The 22,147-nt window shown below is 49.2% G+C and overlaps 10 protein-coding genes across 10 annotated transcripts; 3 read left to right on the plus strand and 7 right to left on the minus strand.

Annotated features, from left to right (window-relative positions):
* Nucleotides 1–34: 34 nt before the first annotated feature.
* YALI1_D27718g (uncharacterized protein) lies at nt 35–5,753 on the minus strand (the record flags this gene model as incomplete). Its single annotated transcript, XM_503130.3, has 2 exons — nt 35–4,788; nt 5,486–5,753. The coding sequence occupies 2 exons, from the start codon at nt 5,751–5,753 to the stop codon at nt 35–37; spliced, it is 5,022 nt and encodes a 1,673-aa protein (XP_503130.3).
* Nucleotides 5,754–6,958: 1,205 nt separating this feature from the next.
* On the minus strand, nt 6,959–7,744 carry YALI1_D27748g (uncharacterized protein; the record flags this gene model as incomplete). Its single annotated transcript, XM_503131.3, has 1 exon — nt 6,959–7,744. The coding sequence occupies one exon, from the start codon at nt 7,742–7,744 to the stop codon at nt 6,959–6,961; it is 786 nt and encodes a 261-aa protein (XP_503131.1).
* A 780-nt stretch (nt 7,745–8,524) lies between these two features.
* On the minus strand, nt 8,525–9,166 carry YALI1_D27762g (uncharacterized protein; the record flags this gene model as incomplete). Its single annotated transcript, XM_503132.3, has 1 exon — nt 8,525–9,166. One exon carries the CDS (start codon nt 9,164–9,166, stop codon nt 8,525–8,527), a length of 642 nt encoding a protein of 213 aa, XP_503132.1.
* A 318-nt stretch (nt 9,167–9,484) lies between these two features.
* Nucleotides 9,485–9,789, plus strand: YALI1_D27765g (uncharacterized protein; the record flags this gene model as incomplete). The annotated part of the gene is made up of 2 exons (XM_068282807.1): nt 9,485–9,579; nt 9,627–9,789. 2 exons carry the CDS (start codon nt 9,485–9,487, stop codon nt 9,787–9,789), a joined length of 258 nt encoding a protein of 85 aa, XP_068138908.1.
* Nucleotides 9,790–9,804: 15 nt separating this feature from the next.
* On the minus strand, nt 9,805–10,989 carry YALI1_D27780g (uncharacterized protein; the record flags this gene model as incomplete). Its single annotated transcript, XM_503133.3, has 1 exon — nt 9,805–10,989. The coding sequence occupies one exon, from the start codon at nt 10,987–10,989 to the stop codon at nt 9,805–9,807; it is 1,185 nt and encodes a 394-aa protein (XP_503133.2).
* A 724-nt stretch (nt 10,990–11,713) lies between these two features.
* On the minus strand, nt 11,714–13,774 carry YALI1_D27808g (uncharacterized protein; the record flags this gene model as incomplete). Its single annotated transcript, XM_503134.3, has 1 exon — nt 11,714–13,774. The coding sequence occupies one exon, from the start codon at nt 13,772–13,774 to the stop codon at nt 11,714–11,716; it is 2,061 nt and encodes a 686-aa protein (XP_503134.3).
* A 1,481-nt stretch (nt 13,775–15,255) lies between these two features.
* Nucleotides 15,256–16,314, minus strand: YALI1_D27826g (uncharacterized protein; the record flags this gene model as incomplete). Its single annotated transcript, XM_503135.3, has 2 exons — nt 15,256–15,618; nt 16,189–16,314. 2 exons carry the CDS (start codon nt 16,312–16,314, stop codon nt 15,256–15,258), a joined length of 489 nt encoding a protein of 162 aa, XP_503135.2.
* A 1,056-nt stretch (nt 16,315–17,370) lies between these two features.
* Nucleotides 17,371–17,961, plus strand: YALI1_D27844g (uncharacterized protein; the record flags this gene model as incomplete). Its single annotated transcript, XM_503136.3, has 1 exon — nt 17,371–17,961. One exon carries the CDS (start codon nt 17,371–17,373, stop codon nt 17,959–17,961), a length of 591 nt encoding a protein of 196 aa, XP_503136.2.
* Nucleotides 17,962–18,692: 731 nt separating this feature from the next.
* YALI1_D27867g (uncharacterized protein) lies at nt 18,693–19,715 on the minus strand (the record flags this gene model as incomplete). Its single annotated transcript, XM_503137.2, has 1 exon — nt 18,693–19,715. The coding sequence occupies one exon, from the start codon at nt 19,713–19,715 to the stop codon at nt 18,693–18,695; it is 1,023 nt and encodes a 340-aa protein (XP_503137.2).
* A 1,706-nt stretch (nt 19,716–21,421) lies between these two features.
* On the plus strand, nt 21,422–21,880 carry YALI1_D27884g (mitochondrial 54S ribosomal protein uL11m; the record flags this gene model as incomplete). Its single annotated transcript, XM_503138.3, has 1 exon — nt 21,422–21,880. The coding sequence occupies one exon, from the start codon at nt 21,422–21,424 to the stop codon at nt 21,878–21,880; it is 459 nt and encodes a 152-aa protein (XP_503138.1).
* Nucleotides 21,881–22,147: the final 267 nt, after the last annotated feature.

A 22,147-nucleotide genomic window follows, 5' to 3' on the forward strand; every position in this document is an offset into this window, starting at 1 on the left:
ATATGAATGAATAAATTGATTAAATATTGCATGTCTATGCGCCCATGTAGTATCTCACTAGATCCATTTTTGATTTGATGGCCAGCGAAATGGTGCCCTCCATTTCGGGAGACACGCGCAAGACTCGAACCACCAATCCTACAGTGACTCTTCGCACCAGAGGATCAGGGTCGGAGATAAGCTCGGTGATAAGAGCCAGAAGTTGAGTTTCATAGGATGGAAGAAGATCCGGGGTGATCACGTGATATACCGTGTTGAGCAGCAGCAGCTTGTTCTGTGTCTTGCTGTCACGTGATCTGCTCAGAAGCAGAAACTCGAGCATTTCAGATGAGTCTGTGTGTGTTAAAAGGTCGGCCACAAGTTCTTCGATGGCAGCAGCGAGAGGTGACCGCGAGTCAATGTGGCTGTTGACGTGGTTGAGTGTCGAGAATATTTCGGTCACGTGTCCCATGCTTAGTTTGAGCTCCGGCTTGATGAGTACCTGTTTGATAGCTACCAGAGCGGCTGTTGTGAGCGCGGGAGGATGGCTAATGTGCAAATAGGCGAGAATTGTGGCTGTGAAAAGATCCACGTCTTCGAGTTCAGGAATACGAGATGCCAGTGTCGACAGCTGAGTGACAGACACTTTGTCTCTTGACACGGCATCCAAAATGGCTTCGTTGGAGTCAGAACAAGAGGGGCTTCTAGCCAGTCTTTCTAGCTCCAGTTTTGACCAGGTGACCTCAGAGCCAGGAAATATCAACTGACCTGATGCGAGCTGTGGAGGCAAAATGCGGATTGTCTTGAGATTCTCCTTGACAGTCACATGGCTCAGTTTGTCGGTGACATCTTCGACCAAAGATGAGTCTGGGCTTGGACTGGGAGCCTCGAGAAACGCACGAGACGTGCGCTTGTCCGGAGGTCGTTGACTCAGCTTGTCCATCGACTCGATCACGTGAATCAGAGAGTTGTGCGTCACATCGCCGAATTTCTGCTTGTGAAGCTCCACCGAGGTTGAGAGAAGGTGGACAAGTGAGGTTCGGTAGCGCTTGTTGGTGGCCAAAAGAGTGGAGGCCTCGGACGACTCGTTAACGAGTTTAGTCAGCCACTCCAGACAGGTAACAGTCACATGTTTGAGCTCCTCAACTGTCGCTTGTGACCACCGTGAGTCAGAGGGATAGACGTCTCGAGCACAAACCATGACCATTGAACTCGCTGTAGACAGAGCCAGGTTAGTATCTCGGGAAATAACACTCTGGGCGTCCATCACATGAGACTCTGAGAAGAGAATCACGCAGAGAAGGAACAGCTCGGCAGGAACGTGGTCTAGAATTTCCTTGTACTGGTCTGGGTTTGAAAGAAGAGCAGTGAGAGACTCGGGGGAGGACGTGTTGAGCTCGTCTTTGAGATCGTGAGAAGAGAAATCCATGGGTGGAGTAGTAGAGTCTTGTTGGTCTTGGCACTTTGTATCAGGGTTGGTTCCGTTGTCTACTGCGTCATTGTCGGAATCGCATATTTCCATGGGCTCTGATTCGTCGTGGGCAGATACTGGTCCGTCGGATTCAGTGTTGTTCGATTTGGTATGGTCTGTTTCAATCTCATCACTTGCCTTGGCTCCATTTTCCTGTTTTGCTGGAAGCGCATCCCCGAAAGGATCCTCCTGGATGGCTTCGGTCACATGTTCCACTGAGCCAGCAGACTTGGCGAGTTCGGTAGGTTCGGTCGAGGGACCCTGTTCAGAATTGGGGATGTCAACTGGCTCACCGGGCTCAGTGGCAGTGTCTGAAGTCTTCACAGCTTCAGTCTGTTCAGTGGGTTCGGATTTCGCTTCAGCGTCAAAACCAACCTTGACCACAGCAGGGATCTCTTCAGTCGGAGTCTCTTCAGCCTGGGTCTGAGCATCAATCACTGTGTTGACTTCAGGCGCAACTTCGTCAACTATCATAGCATCCGAGTCCAGCTCGAATTTGGCAGGATGGATTGGCCGTGGAGACAAGATGGGCACATTAGAGGCGTCTGAAGTTGTGGGCGGTGACACGGGGACATTTCGGGGCTCTGACTGGAGGTCTGCTGAGTCAGCACCATGAGATTGAGAGTCTGCAACCGCATCATGAGACTCTGGCTCAGCTTGTTCGTTTCCCTGAAGAGCAGAAGTGGGAGTTTCACGTTTAGGGGATTTCAGTCCGAGTTGAACTCCTGCTGGTTCTACTTCAGACGGCTCAAAGTTAGCAGCAGACTCTTCTGCATCTCCCATTACCACGTCAGACTCGATTCGCTCATCAGCATCCATACTACCGTTATCGTCATCCACCTCCTTTAGATGTTTTGATTCGCCGTTTAAGTCACGAGACAGCTCATCTTCGGCTGTGGCAGGTGGACTGGCGCTTTTGCCCGTAGCTGGACTAGTCGAGACTCCCTGGGTAGCAGGAGACTTTGCCAGCACAAACGGAGACGAATTAGGGGGTGTAGACTCGCGGGGGGGTGTGGATTTTGGAATTTCCATGGGAGCGGTTGTTGCGGTTGCCTCAGCTGTGGTCACTTCGTTCATGGTTTCTTCCGGTTGGCTCATAGCATCCTCCTGCTTTAGAGACAGCTTCAACTGCTGGGTCACAAACGGATCGTCCTCATCCATTTCAACGTCGTAGCTAGGCAGATCATCTCGAGGAAGGGACGACTCGCGTGAAATGGCTGTAGAGGAGTGGACTGACGGAGCAAGGGAAGATTCCCGCGAAGGATCAAGCGACGACTCCCGCGACTGTCGGCTGGATTCACGCGATCCTACCGGCCGCTGTCCATACCGAGAGTCCCGTGAAATGGAAGGGACTCGCTGCCGGTTTTGGTCAACTCGCTGTTTGGGCAGCTCTCTGGAGCCACGCGTAAGGCTTGGTTCACGTGACACAGTCTCTCGGGATGATCTGGTGAGACTCTGATCACGCGATGATCTTGTTAGGCTTGGTTCTCTAGACAACCGCCCACTAACAGGCCGAGTCATCTGTGTGGGTCGCGTGGAATCGCTTACAGCTCTCTGCTGATCGCGTGATGACGTGGATGTGGAGCTTAGTCGATTACTACGATCAGTCAAGTTACTTCCACTGAGTGATCTACCCACTAAACCTGACGAGGTTCGTTGAGGCGCACCCATCTTGGCTCTTTGGGGAGGGGCAGTAGCAGAGGGAGCATTTGCATCACGGTTTACGCTCGATTCACGTGATCGCCGCATAACTTCCTTGAGGCTTTCTCTTGGTGCAGGCTTCTTGATGGGCGCATTTTTGGCACCACTTGGATTCACCTTATCCAACATGGCCTTGGCCTTTGTGTCCAGCTTTCGGTAGATTTTGTCCGCCTCAGAAGGCCAGTACTCGGCAAAACTCCAATATGTCACTCTCATGTTTTCCTTGACTGATGGAGTGGGATCTTGCAGACCCTTAGCAATGGCCTTTTCGATCTGATCAAGGCCACCGTGGTTTTGCATGGCACTTTTGTGTGTTTGAGAGTGGCTCAAGATGAGGATTCTAAGCCACACGGCAGCAAAAGTACGGGGCTGGGCATTCTTTTCGACAGTAGCAGATGTCACATGGTTAATGAGCTTGGTAGAGAAAGTAGCAGAAGTGAGTAGGCCACAGACGGTAATGTGGGCGTTGTTTGAGGTGATTTTCTTCATCTGGCCGGTCAGGCGGATGATCTGAGGGAAAACAATGTCCATAACAGGATCCACAAACGCATTTCCACCGAGCTGGCCACTTTCTTTGACCAGTAGAAGACCCTGGTTAGATAGAGTGGTTCGTAAAGAGGTGGCTGACTTCAGCACTCCATCGATCACAGACTTGTAGGCAGCTGCAAACTGAGAAGGGTAGTCTTGGAGAGCATTTCCACGCAGTAGTTTCCGAATCTGCGTCACATGTTTCTCTCGTAAACTCCAGTTCTTCTCACTCTCCTTATCGGCAAACGCTACATGCATGTTGTTGATCTTGGACTCTAGATCTGAGGCAGAGTAGACATTCTCAGGAGCTAACGAGTCAACTCTGAAGTTTGGTAGGCTGTTCAGAAATGCAAGTGACGAAGAAGGTGCATTTTCGTTTCCTGGTTCTTGAGAGTTAGGTTGTTGTGCAGGTTTTGAAGCAACGCTTTTCTGTGAACTCAAGCTTCTTGGTGCAGTGGTTTTCGGGTCAGAAACTGCTGAGGAACTGTTACCACCTGGCAAACCATTGAGAATGCTCTTCTTGAGCATCTCGTTGACACCAGTAGCAGCCAGGCATTCCTCCAGCTCCCTTCTGTCAGATACAGAGTAGACCTTTTTCAGCAACTCGCACACGGAAGACTGTAATTGGGGGTATCGTAACATGTCCACCACGGGCTGAACAAAAGCTGAAAAGTTGAAGGCCGAAGAAAGATCAAAGACGGATTGCAGCCACTTGAGAGACTCGCCTAGGGTCACGTGGCTTGAGCTCACGACAGCGCTCTGCCTCATTGCTACGGCCACGGCTTGTGGGACGAGAACCCAGTAATCTAGAAGCACCTTGTTTGCTGTGGCCCGAACTCCCGTGGATCTGTCGCTAAGACGGTCAATGAGTAGGTCTGTCACCACGGCTACCGTTGCTGAGTCATCTAGCAGCTGTTTGTCCTGGATACTGACCCGTTTGAAGAGGTGGCAGAAGCACGAGAAACACACGGAGGTGAGTTGGGGATCTTCTCGTGACTTGATGGCTCGAGAGAGTGTGAGAAAGTAGGGGTGTATGAGATCACGGGGCACGCTGTTCTTTTTGACGAACGCCTTGAATTCGTTGGCGATGGAGAGCTTGGTGGGTAGGTCTGGGTTAGTAGAGAACGTCAAGAAGCGACACCCGCGGGATTAGTCAGTTGGCAAGACATGAATGAAAGAAAAACCCCAGAGTGCACACGATAAGGAGCAGGTTCTTGCTGTCATCTCAGACGTGACTGTGGCTGCAGGTAGTGATGATAGTCGGGATCAACTGTGAAGTCGAGCCAGGTGTAAAAGCGAGCGAATTTGGTCTGGTGGACTAGCTTCCATTCAGTCATTGAGATCCTCACGTTGATCCATTCTCCAGAGGTTAACACTGGTGGAAGAGGAATCAATGATAGAGTAGACCTGGGCATGGAGGACAGCGAAGAAGGGTTACCATTGGTCAAGTCCAGTGAACAGAACTGAACGGAAACTGAGAGAAACTGAACAAAACTGAACGGAAACTGAACAAAGCCGAACGGGAACTGAACGTCTAGCCTTCTTGTCTTGCCACTCAACACACCATCTCCTTATCATCAACCACTGTTGTCACCGTTGCCTCAGATTGTCTTTGTTCACTCCAATTCAATATAGTGAGAAATCCACTTCCAAATGTCTTCACCCACTGTCTAGAAATAGCACTCCACCACCACCTAATGAACACTTTCAGCCCAGAAATTGTTCTTAGACGTTTTTATCATGGTAACAAGACCCATTTTGTTCCATTTTCCGAATTGTCGCTGCGATAAAACCCGTAATACTCACCATCGTCGGATAACACCCGGCCTAACTGGTCGCTCTTCATTTTAGGGGGCTTGAAACGGTCGTTGGTCGTATTTCGTAAAGATTCGCGACACACAAAAAGATACGCGTCAGAGGTAAATATAGGGTTAGGGTTGGGTGAAATGTGTCTGGTAGACTGGTCTGTGGAGTGGAATGGTGATGGAGGTGACGAATGGAGATTTTGTTTTCTTTTTGTTGTTGTTTTTTGGTGTTCAGTCGAATCTGTAATTCTCGTATATCTCTTCAACATTTGCGTCGTAAATGTTGCAATTGTGGTAGGTCCAGGACAGGCCAGTAGATGCCAATTAAAAGTGGAGGTTTTAGTCAGGAGTATTGTTAAGGAGATTGAATGGCTTAGAGGAGATTGAATGGCTTAGAGAAGAGAGAATGGGCTTAGAGAAGAGAGAAATGGCTTAGAGAAGAGAGAAGGGCTTAGAGAAGAGAGAAGGGCTTAAGGGAGAGAGAATGGTCATTTCTGTCTGTTTCGAAAGAGTAAACCAGTCTAGGGGGAAAAACAGTGTGATTATGTGATTTTAATTATATTACTAGCTATATATCGGTTTTTTGAGCCTCTATATACCGTTCTTTTGAATCTCTATATTCTTCGTTTCGTTCCAACTACTGTATATCGTTGCAACTCTTTCGTTCCGACATCGCAATATGTATCGTGTCGTCTCAAGTGCCCTCAACATGCTCTACAGTAGGGAACTACGGCTGAGTCCAAAGATATCTCCGTGAGAACATCTACATAGATTCTGCATCTATGTGTCTCTACGGCAGTACTCATACTTGACTCTACACATTCCACAGTTTCCCAGGAATCGCACTTGTTTCTCTGTCTCCTGGAGATCTTTGACGACGGTGTTCACACCGACCATCGAGACATTACGAGGAGGTCACAACAGAGATTCCAACCTATTGATAGACTAACTGGACTTCTGGATCCTCACTTTTGGCAGGGTAAAGAGTGGAAAGATCTCTTTGGAATTCTCCGTCTCAGAGGACTTGTCCAACCACGAGCCATTCAAGTATCGAGGCAGCTTTTCCATGCTTCAAACCAGAAGTGGTCATTTTTAGTTGCCTCGGTATAGTCTCCATCATATATAGTGTTCTTCATACGCTCTTTCCCAGTTCTTATCCCATTCCTTATCGCATGCCATGCCTTGGTGCAAGAACTTGTATCTGGAGATCTCTGATATCATTACAAGTCTTCGAGTGGTGTTTGTACCAACAGTCAATATATACATTTTAATTTCACTATTTACAGCTGTCCGTGGACATCTTGCGATCCCGCGTGATCCTTCGTCCTTTTCCCATCAGCAGGCTGATGTGTCCTATGATACCGTTCCTTCAAATAACTCAGTCTGTAGGTGATAGCACCATCCATTTAGTGTACCCTCCAACAACATCATGGGCGACGCGAATGATGTTATGTGTCCCACTGATATTCGCTTCTTACTCCAGAGCCTTCTTGAAAGTCTCCTTATCATGCTGCTCGACAAACTGCTCGGCCTCAGAAACCAGATCGTCCATGGCCTGCTGTCGCTGCTTTCGGAGCTGCTGGGCATCCACCACAGTCACGTTGGAGCCCTCAAAGTCCTTGGCGTCCAGGTAAATGGCGTTGGGCTCCCAGTAGTTGAAGTTGGAGGTGAGCGACTTTTCGAGGTAGGAGGCAACGCCCTGAGGAGTAGCAACGGTAGAGATGATGAGATCGGGGATTCGGATACCAGATTCCTTCTGGAACTGCTTGACCAGCTCCAGACGCTTCTCCAGAGTGTCAAGAGCACCCTCCATTCCGCCAACAACAGCTGCAGACACGGTCTTGAGAGCCTCAAGGGCAGCCTCGGGCTTGATTTCGGCCTGCTTGAGCTGGAACTTGCCCAGACCAATCTCGGCAAGCTTCTCGGAGCTTAGGGGAAGCTGTTCGGCAGGCATGCCGATCACCTCCAGATCAACCGCGGTCTCGGAAGCAAAAGACTTGGGCTCCTCCTTGGACTCGGTCTTCTGCTCGGTGGCCGCAGTAGACTCCCAGCCAGCCTTGCTCTGCTGCTCAATGTTCTTGACCAGATCCTTGGTCTTGATGACGGGAGGGGCCGCCTCCTTCTTGGAAGCGTCCTTTCGCTTGAACCACGACCACAGAGAGTTGAGGCCGCCGGAGTTGTGTCGTACCTGCTGTCGGGTCACGTGGACAGGAACCACTCGGGCTGCTCGGAATCCGCTGGCTCGGCTGACTGCTAGCATCTTTAGTCGTGTAAATGTGTGAAAAAAGTTGTGGTATGTGTGAGAACCTCGCTGAGCACCACACACTCAAATTTCACATTAGGGTTTGAAATCAGGAAGGCGTGTGTTCGAGTTGGGGTTGGGGTATTTGGTGTGAGTTAATTAAGACAGCGGGCATACCAAGGAGTCCGTTGAATGGAGTGGAGAGATTGCGTGACGGATGGTAATATATCCCTTGAAGAGATGATATATTGACATTGAACGCGATCGGCAGAAAAATCAACGAGTTTGAGCAAGTGGCTATATGGAAGTAAGATGGGTTACAGTAGAGGTACGATACAGTAATTGCAATGTATATACTGTACTTGGTTAGTAATGAAAAGACCTTGATAATAGTGGAAGGATTACAGAATCAAACAAGTTGATACACGCCAATCATTGTATCTTGCAGCTTCTGTACTCACACAGTACATTCGAGCGACACTCGCGCTTTTCAAGCCTTGGTATACTTCTAAAAAAACAGAAGCTAACTAGCTCCAGTACTCTTGAGACATGCAAGGACAGGTTAATAGTATGTACTGCTTTCAGGTTAATAGTATGTACTGCTTTCCCAATCATTCCAGTAGCAACTCACCCAATCAATATATTACTATCGTATAAATCCAGCTTCTCCAGCAATATCCCGTTCAGCGAGCCGTTCACAGCGAGCTGAGACAGCCTCAGTACAGCTTCTCAGCCCGGGCGTGGCTGTCGTCGATGGCATCCATCTTCCAAATGATTGACTCATCTGCGTCCCCCTGTTTAAAAGAGCATCCACCACAGCATAAACAGACCAATGAGACCCACTCCAATGAAGGGAATGTACTGTCGGATCATGGCCTCCCAATTGATCCGCTGGGCAGCCCGTCGGTACTTTTTGCTCTCGGTCCGCAGGTTGCTGCTAAGATCGCTCATGTGATCCAGCGAGTGGCCTCGGTGCAGCAGATCCTCAATGTTCTTGGTCATGACTCGAGTCACGTCCTGCAGCTCCGTGTTGAGCTTGTCGAGGTTGTGGGTTGCTCGAGTGTCCTGGTACACCCGCTTGGTCTTCTGCATGAACGTGTCGAACTCCACAAACTTGTAGGGTCGCACCCCCTCCTTGAGAGCCTCCTGGCCATGGGACTTTTGGAACTCCCGATCCAGCTCGTCTAGGTAGCTGAAGGCGAGTTTGCGGGGGTACGAAGACTCGGAGATGCAGTAGTAAACGATTCCGTCCTTCATCAGATAGTGGATCACGTAGTTGCCACTTTCAATCGAGGCTCGGTCGGCCGAGTTGGCAGACAGCTTCTGGGTCACGAGCTTGCACTGCTTCTTCTGCTCGCTGAGGTTCTCCTGGCCGTCATCCACGCTGGCCGACAGAGGCAGGCCATCCGAGGCCCGCATAATCAGAGTAGAGAGCACCATTTTGTGTGTATAGTGATGTGGTTGAGTCTAGCGTGTACTGCTGCTGATGCGTACGTGTTAGGATTTAGGTTGGTGGGGCAAACCGGTGGTGGGATAATACGTGTATCTGGGCAGCTAGCAAGGAAACAATTGTCGATATGGAAATTCTCGCGCGGTTTTGGTGAGTCGAATGGTGTTGTTTGTTTTTCGATCGCAGCAATATTCGCGACTGTTGCGTTTTTAGCTCGTCACCTGTCATATTGGCCTATTGACCTCGGAGAGAGAGAGAGTGTGTGTGAGTGAGTTTCTGTTGGATTGAAGGGCTTATAGAGTGTCTAGATGACCATATCAATTCTCCTATATGTCGTAAATCCACTTTCAACAGGTTTTTTCGACATCATCTCTTTAGTTTCCAGTAGCTTGTATAGAGTTGAGTCACAGTATGAATGTGAATTCCTCTGAGGAATGTTAGCTCTTTGAGCAACGTCAAAAGTCGATTCAGAATAAAAACTGCTGGAAAAGAGGAGAAAATATATGCAAAGAGCCAAGCCACCCGGCTACACGTCTTTGAAACAAAAAAATATCATATATACATAGATGGTGTGTTGTTGCAACACATCCTGAACACACATCTCACTCACTGACAGTCATTAAGGCTGTTAGTTGGGAACGCTCAAATCAACATTGAACACCATGAGACCCTCATCAGCGGCTGAGAGAGCTCCCCGCAGAAAAATCTTCTGCTGAAGAGGATCCATAACCGCGCACATGGACGAGCCAGCGTACAGGACGTCTCCCTGCTCGAATCCAACTCTGTTGGCAGTCACCATGGTCACCGGGAAGTCCACGTCCGTGTTCTGGTTCCACACGGGCTGCAGACGCTCGATCCAGTACTGCAGGGTGTCCACCAAAGGCAGTTTGTTGTCGACATCGGCAGTGTAGTCGTGGAAAGTGGCCAGATCCTCGTTCTTGTACTTGGGGATCTCCTTGGGCTCGGTGATGAGTCCATCAAAGGTGGACTTGCCGTGCAGCATGGTGCACTTATGCACAATGGCGTTTCGGAGCTCGCTGTGGGTCTTCTCCTGCTCCTCAGTCATAGGGATCTTGTCGGAGGACTTGACAGGCACTAGGGAGGGAGACTTGGAGTGAGTCCAGGCCATTGGGAGCAGCACCAGAGGCACCTTGTTCTTCTTGACTGAATTGCCAAACTCGTACTCCGAAGGAGCAGACTCAAACTTGTAGGGGTTGATATCCATGCAAATTCCCACCTGGAACTTGAGAGGGATGTCCTGAGACAGAGAAGGGAAGGGTCCGTATGTCTGGAAGCCGTCGGGAGACTCGCTCATGCCCATTGCCTCGTCGGCGGTGTACAGGAACGACTTTCGGTAGGTGAAGAGGATATCACCCTTGGGAGACACCATGGACACAGAGTTGTAGGTCGCATCGTCTTGAGGGCTAAACTCGGGGTATCCGACCAGCACGTGGCCGTCGATCTTCTTGGCGCACTCTCTAGCCCATTCGATCGACTTGGACGACTCCGTTTCTTCTCGGAATGGCTTGAGGTTCTCGGGGCTCTCGAAGTTGTAACCTGTGAATGACATTTCGGGGAGCATCAAGATATCAATCTTGGGGGTCTTATCGTCCTTCTTGGCAGTGGCGTAGTACCGGTCGATGAGCTCGTTGGCCACTCCCATGTTCTTGTCGACTTCCCCGATCTCGGGCTTGAGCTGCAAACAGCCGATCTGGAGATTGAGAGGCGTGGTGGTTCGCGCGGTGGTGGCCATGGTGCGGGGTTGTGTCAGATGACGCAGAGGGGGGCTCAATCTACCGAAAGCACGCTTCATGGTGTGGTGGTGCTGAAGCCTTCGGAAGGTGCTAGGAGATGAAGAGATGTCAAGAGTTAGATGGGGATAGAGTTGCGAGAGACGACGGACTGTGTGGGGGTGATTAACAGAGTAATGACTTGTATGGGGGTATCAATGTCATGGTGGATCTCTGAGAATTCTAATGGTGTAATTTTTATTCGTATCGGTGGAATATTGAGCGAGATGAATGGTGTGATGTGTTTCGGAGGTTCTGCACTATTTACTCTGCATGCAGATGGCGTGGGGTGAGAAAGAGGGATGAGGACCGACCAGCTTAGAGGAACTTTTTTTTCATCAGATTTTTGCACAATGTTTATAGGATTCTTTGCAATTGATTTCCGGAGTTTCGGTCCTCTGGAAGCACAATTGGTGTCGTAGGGCCATCTAGATATCCAAGCACCATGCAAGCCACCAGTGCTACTACTCGTAGTTATTCAGACATGTTGCTTCACTGATATACACCGTAGTGGTGTATATTTATTCTCTCTTGTAATATTACAAGCCAGAATACAATTCACAGTGTATTACTAGTAGTATTCTATTTGATTTGATTTGGGGCTATATGTTTTATGTTGATTATGCTGGTTTCTATGCGGATTTTCACAGTTGATTAATGTTTGTTGTTTTTTGTTGGGTTTTGTTAGAACGTCTGTCTCTTTCTGACCAGTCTTCGTCTTACACTTGACATCTACTTAGCTGGACACTAAACGTCAACAAAAGCAGATCTCGCTCGCAGGCCAGGCCCCCATTTGAAAATGAACCACGGCACAGCGCACATTGCGGTCGTGATGAAGCCCAGAATGAAACACAGCTTGGCAAAAGAGACCCGCTCGATGGCCGCCATGCCGATAAATGGCAAGACGCCGGCGAAAATGGACCGCAGAAACGTCAGAGCAGACACAGCTGAGGCCGAGTACTCCGAGTGGATGTCAACAACGTAGTTGAGGGTGGACTGGAAAATGGTGAAGAATCCGATACCGAGGAACAGAAGCAGCACGACCGAAATTGCCCAGGTCTTGTCAAAGAAGAAGTAACACAGAAAGCATCCAATAGGAGGGAACAGGGACCCCGGCAGCATGATCAGGAGCCGCTTTTCGGGCTCCTTATTGCTTCCTCCGTGCTTCTTGAGCATCCGGTTGAAGTACCAGATTGACCAGACGATACCTCCAGAGGCGCATATGAGGCCGGCAATGAAGTTGAGGTTGATCCAGGCCGCTCGGTCTCGGGTCCAGTTGTGTTCCTTGACGACTGCGTTGGGCACCAGCGAGATGGCCATGTACATGAGTCCGAACATCATGGCGGCGTACATCTGCAGCGGCAGCATGACCGGGGTGAGCATGATTTGGTAGGGTCTCAACAGGTTCTTGACTGAGAAACCACGGGCATGGCCTCCGAGGTCTCGTTCTGTCACCAGGTTTCTCAGTCCGCCGGCATCCAGACTGAAGTTCCGCACAATCTTTTGCAGAATCACAGGGGCGTAAGTCTCGGGCATGAAGATGAGGTTGGAGGTGCAAATGATGAGTTGGTAGATACCGGCCACGAGCGACAAGTGTCTGAAGTCGCCGGTCCACTTGATGACCTGAGAGCCGAGAATGGGACCCATGGCTGGGCCGCCAGCGACAATAATGGCGTACAGAAGCAACACGTACGGCCGTCGCTCGGGCTTGAACATATCCTTGAGAGCTCCTCCGGACGACAGGATGGGAGGCGAAGACAGAGCTCCAGAGAGGAATCGCAGTACCATAAAGGTGGGGAAGGAGGTGACGGAGACGGTCAGAAAGGTGAAGATGAGCGAGACGAAGAAGGGCCAGAAGACGCCAATCTTCCGGCCAAATGACTCGGTCATGGGCGCGCAGAACATGGGCCCAACAGCAATACCCATCATGTAGACGGTGGTACTGAGCATGGCGACATCTTTACCGACTCCAAACATCTCTTCGATCTTTGCAACGGCTGGTCCGTACATGGAGCTGCACATTTGCGGGCCAATAGCAGATAGGGCCTGGGAAGCAACAACCAGGTACTTTTTGTAGTTGGGCCAGTTGAATGGGTACCTGGGGTCGTTCTCTGTGTCCCACTGGACAATATATGTGACACAGTTAGACCGTCGACATCGTTCTCGAAAGTGTTCTTGAGAGCTCTGGGAAGATGTTATGGAAGTCGAGAGAATGATTCCCGAGTCTCCCGCGTAGATCTGGTCCGTCTGGGTAGCGCGTGTGGTCTTTCCATCGACTGTGGAGGCGTCATCGGAGGACCTGGAGGATGAGATCCGGGTTGTTGATGAGTTGAGCGACGACTCAGACGAGTAAGTCGATGAGTGGGGCACGGCTCTCAGTCTGGCTACCTCTGGAGGCGTTGGACTTGGAGTGTCCATCCTATGACCCCTCGTACTTGTCAGAGACGCCAGTGGCAGAGTTGTCGGCGGATCCTTCTTGAGGCGAAACAGGTTCACAAACGAGTTGAAGGTCGACTGGGTCTGATAGCCATTAGGAGACTCGTCTGGGAGAGCATATCGAGAGGTGGAGCTTTTGGGTGCCTCTTCTTCAAAGTCGTTGTTAGGACTTTGGTTAGAAGAGCTGCTCATAAACAACTCACTTGGAGAGATCGGGACAGACTGGGGCTCGCCAAAGAGGTCGTCGGCAGTAATGGGATCGTCAGAACCGCAAGCGGTGGAGACATAGACGGGCTTGGAGGAAGAGGCCTCGGAAAAAGAGGCTTCGGAAATGGAGGACAGGCCCTGGCATTCGGAAGAGACGGAAGACATGGTAGACTCGAAAGGGAAATTTTGGGAATCCTCCACTCGGAAAACACTCGGGTTTATGTACCATCTTGACAGTTAGGACTCTCCCTCACCAGTACCGACCATAAATTTTGGACTACTCGACCAAACTGCAGTTTATGCTGTTCTGGGGATGTCAACTTGGAAGAGGTAAGTAGGGGGGGAAATTGTGGGGGACAATGTGGGCAGGAAGCGCCAAAAGTGACAATTCAAGGGCGGTTTTTTTGTCTACTGAACTGTTGGTCTTCTCTACTCACCGCTATGGTCTTTTGACGGTTACTCTACGTCTCCAACATCATCATTGGCGTCGGACAAACATTCTCTCCTGCTCACTAATCTATGTAAGGAATAGAGAGTATAGGCAAAAAGAAAGGATTTATGGAGATAGGGAATAAACACGAGTGGAGAGAAGTTTGTGAGCTGTGCAAAATTTTAGCCAATCCATATATCATCTAGAGACGAGACCCCTGAATGTGTTACGAGTGCGGAAACGACCCCAAAACAACACCAGAATTAGCAAAAGGACTAAAAAGGATCCATGTGCATTGTTAAGACGCTTCATATGATTCCTACTTGGTCCTTTTGCTCCATATTAGAGCTTCCACTCTCCCACCCTTGCACTTGTAGACCCATACATCATTGTTTAGTATGGTGGAGAGTACAATGGAGGCTGGCATAGTGGCAAGCCATGTCCACCTTGGGGCTGTAGTCGGGTAACTATTGCGTCATTCTGTCGTCCATTAGTGCTATAATACCAAAGCACAAGTAGTGCACAATACCTGATTCAGCTCTCGTGAGTTTTCAGCTCATAGCGTTGTCAACTGGCAGTGTTGGGCGTTCCGCGGTCATAGAACCGATTAGAATGGGGGAAAAGAAGGGAAGCCAGAGTTATTGTTCTTGGTGCCATGTTATCGATTGCTTTTCCCCGTCAAAAATCACTGCTGTCAGATTCGGATCATATACACACGCCAAACAAGATGCATAAGTAGACGTCAAATGCAAGTACTTGTACTTGTACTAAAGGGAAACTAGTTGAGCAGTTTGTTTAGGTTCAAAAAAAGCAGATCACAACCGACCCATTACTTGTCGTGGTAAGATGAAAATTAATATACGAGATCATGACAGTCATACCACGGTATATATGAAACCATGGCTCTTTTCCACGACGTTTCCACGACTTTGTAACCCCTTCTCAACCACCTTACATTTCCCTTCCGACTGACCAAAAGTTAATCAAATTTACCTCCCAGTTGCCGACGATGAGCCGATAAAAACGGACATGTTGAGGAGTGAGATACAAATAGCCCTGAGAGAGCCGGTTACAGCGGCGTTTTCCAATTTATTAGAACACCCATGCTACCACTCTACAGCTCCCCATACAGTCTCAATCGAAAAACAGTCGTCAGGTGTCATTACACGTTACGGAAGTTGCCGCTTTTATGTCTACAGATTCATCATGTCATAACTTATTTGGCAAAGTGGGCAAGAGCCTCAAGAACCTCGAGCTCAATCTCGGCCTCAGCAGCAACAGCCTCGTCAGCAGACTGGGCGTTCTTCTGGGCCTCGGCGGTCAGAGACTTGATGGCCTCGGGGGAGAAGTCCTCAGCCTGGAAAGCCTCAATGGAGTTGACGGACAGCTCGGAGTCGGGCTGAACGGTAGCGAAACCACCGGAGATGAAGTAAGACTTGGTCTCACCGTTAGTCTCAATGACCTCGACAACACCAGGCTTGAGCTGCTGGATGGTGGGAACGTGGTTAGCCAGAATACCGAGCTCACCAGCGGTGGAAGGGATGTTGACCTGGGTCACCTCCTTCTGGTTGTAGATGGACTGAGTTAGTATGAGGTTCGTCCAGTTTTGTGACCTTGTGTGATCGGACATCGCGACTGGAACATACTGGCGCCTGGGGTCGACAGCAACAGAGCCAAAAGGGAATGCTGGGTATCACAACATTTGAGGAGCTTCAATTCGCGAGTGGTTCATTGTACATTGGGTGGTTGGTACGGTGTCGTGATGTGAGGTGATGTCTCCCGCGTTTCCTTGTGCTTCCGGCAGTGGCGTGGATCATGAGCACAAACAAGGTCAATTGACCAGTCGGCTGCCTGCGACCCAATTCCACCACCATGCAGAGTCCACGCGCCACGCCACGCCATGCCATGCCAAGTCACGTTCCTTCCCTCCCACCACCACCGCATCACACAGACTTGACCGGTCTGTATAACTCGGTACACCGAATAAACCACGCTACTATATGTCCTCTGTCCCAGTCAATTCGCATTGCAGCCTCAATTGTGTCGTCATTTTCTACCAATTGTCTCGGTTCCTCAGTGTCGCTGGACGTTCTCAGTCGCCTGTGTCATCCCGTCCTCCATGTCGTTAGCACATCACCACATTACTCACCTCGTGGGGAAGAGCGAGAGTCAGTCGAAGCTTGTCGACGGAAGCAGTCTCGGCGTAACCTCGTCGAGCAATTCGCACGGCGGGTCGGGCAGCACCCCGGATGGCGGTTCGAGCAACAGAAAACATTGTGTTGTTGTTAGTGCAAGGTGTCGTGTTGAAAGTGGGAGTATTTTCAACGTGGTGGGTTTTGAGAGAAAAGGTTGTGGCCAATCAGCGGCGGAATCGTGAGCAACCCTAGCCCTCTTCCCAAGTCCGAAACTCTAAACACAGGCGCAACGATCTGGTTCTAGGTGCTAGGTGCAATTGACTCTCAACTGTCCCAACCCAAAATCAACAGAGCATGTGGAGCGGAGCTGGCTAGAAGGGTCTGGTAAGGAGGACCTTTGGGGAGAAATGAGTGGATATTATCACACTAAACTATTCCCCTAGCCATGGGGAATATAATGGTACTATTTTCTTCTGAATCGGATCTCTCAATCACTGGATGTAGAGACATCTGATACATACTTGTTCTGGTCACTACTGGAAGTACAGTATGTACGTGCATACTTGTAACACACATGCTCATATGGGCATACTTGTTTGAGTATGTACAGTACAGTACGAGTACGACTTGTACCATGGTGCGAATTTCCAAGCTCAAGCTGACATTTCTCATACTTGTTCTCACATTGAAGATACGCCGTTGAGGTAAGATCGATCTGATCATGTACGCCTTCAAAGCCTATGAGTCTCATTCATGACAACATGAACGCTGGAATGTGAGCTTTGAGGAGGGTAACAACACACTTTGATGGGCTTGGATGGGCTTGAATGGGCTTGGAAGAGTACGAGTCTTCCAAGCAACACCTCAGGGGCTTCCAACCGTCATTGTTATTCGACGATTATATTCACCACAACCGAGATTCGAACAAACAAGCTCCCAACTCCCAGAGACAAGCAGACGCAGAAATTAGATTGTCGTTCATTAATGGAGCAGAGGGTTTATGATAAACAGTTACACCCAAGACTCACGATCGCTCCAAGAAGATATATTTGACCTGACGCAAACAGAACGGCCCAGCAGACACAAACTTGCTCCACTCCGACCCACACAACTTTCTACACTCCGACCCACACAACTTTTCACAGGTCTCTACCCTGGCACAAGTACAGTGAGACCCTCATAACTAACGACTCCTAATGGAAGAACAAATCCAGCAAACCACAAAACAGGTGCTCGTGGGGGCTGGCCACCTTCTGGCGTTTCTTAGTCAACAGGGCGTGCCCATGAAACCTCTCCCCAACCCTCCCACGCTGCTGCAGTCGCAAATGGACAAGTCTGTGGCCGGCTTCAACTCTGCATTGGACCACATGAGTGTCAACATTGAGTCAGCTCTGGAGTTTCTGGAGCTCGAAAAGCACCGGCTAGGGCTGGTTCAGAATGAAAAGGTCAAGACCGAGTCCGAGCCCGAGGTGACCGTGAAGACGGAGCCTGCGGAAACGGAAGACTCCAAGGAGTTCACCATCGATGGCATGGACGCATCACACGCCATTGACCTAGACGGCGCATTCGACGACTTTGGCAGCAACGACGTGGATATCAACGCCATGCTAGGCGATGGCAAGGACGGAAACAAGGACGGAATCATGATGGACGACGAGCTGTCCAACCTCCTGGCGGATGGAGAAAACGGAGGCGGAAACAACGCAGGCAACACTACGGGAATCGCAGACGACGATATGGAGGGGCTGTTTGGGGACGGCTTTGATTTCGTCTCGTATGATCAATAAGTCAGGTTCTGACGGTGATCCGATGTCGTCTATTGACGGTTTTATTTATTTATATACATTGTGAATTATAGAAGGCAAACGTACAGGCACTGTACTTGTTCGAGTATGTACAGTACAGTGCTTGTAACTTGGTACATAACTGTAGACTGAGAACGAAGCCACTGTCGATACGGAAAGACCCGACTATTCCATACACTGACAGCCACCTGCCACGGCATTCATCGAGACATGTCTTACACCTTGAGCATCCATCCATCCGTTCATGGTAGACGATCAGGGAGATGACTTGTTGGAGAAATTTAGTCACAATACAACTGTACTTATAATCCCGCTTCTGACTACAATTGCCAGAGATCATTACTTGTACTTGTTGCTTCAGTAATGGAGGATCTACTCCAATGACAGTCAAATAACTTAGTGTATTGGCTATACAGGTTCCGGTGATGAAGGGGAGCATTTTCGGTCCAACGAGGAGCATGAAAGGTGCGAAGAATACCATCAACAAGTGGGCAAGACTTGAAGAATGGAAACAGAAGCTTTTGTGTTGTATGATTGAAGCTGTACCTCAGACAAGGAAGTCAGATGAAGCTGACCTGATGGTTGGTCACAGTTAGACAAATACAGGCAGCTTTCAGAAAAACTGCTAGGATAGCCTCAAAAGAACACAGCTCGGAGGAGGCTGTCCGACATGCGCTTCAAACACAGCTATTTCGTCACCCTGCCTTTGTCACTTATCGCAATTTCACCACCATCACAGTCAAATTATCTGTGCTAAAGTTCTCCAGAGCAAACTCCACCAGTATTCGGCTTCCCTCAACAGGATCTTCTAGTCCACTCACCAGATCACAAGCCTTCTGATCATCACAAACGTCCCACAGTCCGTCACAAGCCACAATCAGAAACTCGTCATCAGCAATGATTTCCGTCTCGGTCGTGTATGGGTTACCAATAATAAACTGCTTCATATACGTGTCTCCCAGAGCACGGGTAACAGCAAGCATTCCGTTGACCCGATTGCTGATCATCATTCCGCCGTTGTTGGTGACTCGTTTAGACTCATGGAGATCGGTGCCCTTGTGATCGTAGCTCAGCCTAAGGGCCTTGCCTGCTCGACACAAAATCAACCGAGTGTCTCCCACGTTGGCAGTGTACAGCTTGCGCTTGCACTCGGACAATGGAGCACGGGGAAACACGGGAGTGTAGTCCTTGGGTGAGTGATCAGAAGACACCGTCACGGGCTTTCCTCGAGAATCCTCCCATCTCAACAGAGCCACTGCTGCTGTGCATCCGGAATTCAGGTTCTTCTGCTCAATTGACCGGTCAATGGCCATGAAGGCAAGATTAAGCAGCTCTGGCACAGTCTTCGAGCTCTTGTCATTGTCCTGGTGCTCCAGCCCCTCCTCCTGCACGACTTCAGGGTCTTCGGTTGCAGAGTCTTCGCTTTTGAATCCCTCAGACTCCATAATCAGACTTTCCACCTCACTGACAACTGCCGTTGCGCAGTACTCAGCCGCTTGTTTGCCCGCATGTCCGTCAAATACTGCAAACAGCCCCGAATCGGGCGTGCCGCAAATGTTGTGTGCAGCCACATGATAATCCTCCATGGTCCGTCTACACCGCGAGTTTTTGTCCTCCGTAACGCCCACAGCAAACGATGACAGTGGCGAGTCGGTCACAGGCAGCCCGTTGTTGTTGGCCAGCATCGGATGGCCTTTGGCTTCATCTTTACTGTTTCGTCGAAATAGCTTGAGCATCGTTAGTATCGTGCGTTATTGTGTGTGTGTGTGTGTGTGTGTGTCTGCTGTTCCCGTCTGGTTTGCGTGGAGTTTCACGCGGCTTCTGAAATTGATCTGTCACGTGCTTTCGTTCGGTCGTGGGTCACGTGATCGCCTGGTTGCTGTTGTCGTAGATACCACTGCTTTTTCGACGTTCCGTCCACGTCTCTCTATCTCGTGTATGTGGAGACACACCACTCACCCCACAGTGCAAGGAAGTGGCAAAGGCTTATTTGTGGTAGGGTTAGGGTTTTTCGGACATTGGCGACCGAATGGGAATTGTTCTTCTCGAGTGCTTGTAGGTGAGTGAGACCGGGTCGACGGTGACAAAAGTGAGCATCCCCATTTTGTGTGTATTTCCCTTGAGTGAGGCGGCAGATGTGGCTTACTAAGTGGTGGTTTTTGGGTTCAACAACGGAGTTAAGAAATTTCACTTGAAGATTAAGTAGAGTCTAGTGAGGGAGGTGGTAAAGGAAGGTGTATAGTGCAAGTGGATTTGGAGGCTATAAAAGAACAGGGAAACAATTGTTAGGGTTTATTTGCCGTGGTGAACAAGTTGGGCTTCTTTGAATCGTGATTGTAGCACTAGTGCGATTTGTAGTCTGGCTTCAGTTTATGTGGAGCCTTCCGGAGTTAACTAAAGCCAACTGTGAAACAGGGGTTGATCTGAAACACAACAATTGACTGTAAGGGAAGTTGAGACGGAGGGGTGGGGAACCAATCAGATGATTATTTGTAAGTGGGATTGAATGATACATTATCTTGCGTAGGATTCTAGAAGAAATCTCTGGACTGAGCTTGTGTCTGGTTCTTATATTTAGCAGCTGATATCTGCACACGTCGCTGCTATCTACAAACGTGTGGAATCCAATTCGTCTCACAGAGATGCTAGGAAGATGAGAAGTTGATAGTTCAGTTCATCAGAGCTAGGACAACAGAGTAATATTAATTTTGACATTGTTTCATCACTTTACCCTGTTTATCACTACATGTTTTATAACTACAGTATGTACTGTACCATGTTCATACCATGTTTGATAACTACCATGTTCATCACTTTACCATAGTTGAAAGTGGAATCACGGTAAGGGTTCCATAATCCACAAGAGTAGTATAAAACAGAGTATACAACAGATAGAATACCGTTTAGTCTGTTATATGGCCCATCGTTGGATTCATATTGGTGTTATATATCCGTTTAGCACTATGACGCTTCATCTCAGTCTCACAACCCTCAACTGTACTGGTTACAAACCCAAGTAAAATGTAACTAAATTTAGGTGGTGGTGACTGCAGAAAACTTCATTGGAGAAGTCTGGAAAAGACACAGACCAAACTAGACTTGGGTATTACTTCAACATTACAACAATAGCTATCAATTGTCACACAAATATTCTCATTATAACCCGCTCAAATCTCTCCAAATATCGGTTCAAATAAGGTTTCGAGACCAACCTTATCTCTCACCAGATTTAAAATCATCATCTACTGGCTCAAACAGCTGCGCAAGAGAATAAACAAGTTGACAGACATTTTTTGTGCCTCGCTTAGTATTGGTTTAGGACTTTTCGCATCAAAATCAAACATGTTCAAAAAATGCACCACAACCCTTCCCACTCCCGGGTAACCAACTCTAAAGTGAAATTTCACCTGCAGCTCATTCCACTCTCAACATCACCACCACCATGGCTCCCAAAAAAGCGGTCCAGACTGCAAACACCATTGTGAAAATCATCGTTGGCGCCGGTGCCGCCAAGCCCCAGCCTCCCGTCGGACCCGTGCTTGGATCCAAGGGTGTCAAGGCCATTGATTTCTGCAAGGAGTTCAACGCCAAGACGGCCCATTACCAGGACAACATTCCCATTCCTGTTGTGTTGACCATCAAGCCCGACCGAACCTTCTCGTTCGAGCTCAAATCGCCCCAGACCGCCTTCCTGCTTCTGCGAGCCGCCGGGGCCGAGAAGGGAGCTGCCAAATACAAGCCTGGCCGGGATCAGCCCGTTGGCCAGCTGTCTCTCAAACACATTTACGAGCTGGCTAAGATCAAGAAGATGGACTCGCGACACAAGGACCAGCCTCTTGAAAACATTTGCAAGTCCCTCTGTGGAACTGCGCTTTCTGTTGGCGTGGAGATTGTTAACTAGAGGCCTGGACGAGACAGAGAATCAAAGCACACGGGGAAACAGACAGAGCATGTATATAGTAAAGATAAGATGAAGTTATGATTCGATGATGGGAGAGGAAGGAACCTGTCTGATTGGCGTGGTGGAGTGTATCTCGCGGTGGTAATCGATCTTGGCTGGTATGATGCGTTTATTTCTAGAGGTGCACATGGGCTATCGTAAAAGTGCTAACAGACAATAATTTCGCTTGAATAGCGGATTCCGACAGGAACTTCACTTTTTTGAGCT

The sequence above is a fragment of the Yarrowia lipolytica genome, chromosome 1D (genome assembly GCF_001761485.1).
Source record: "Yarrowia lipolytica chromosome 1D, complete sequence".
NCBI lineage: Eukaryota > Fungi > Ascomycota > Dipodascomycetes > Dipodascales > Yarrowia > Yarrowia lipolytica.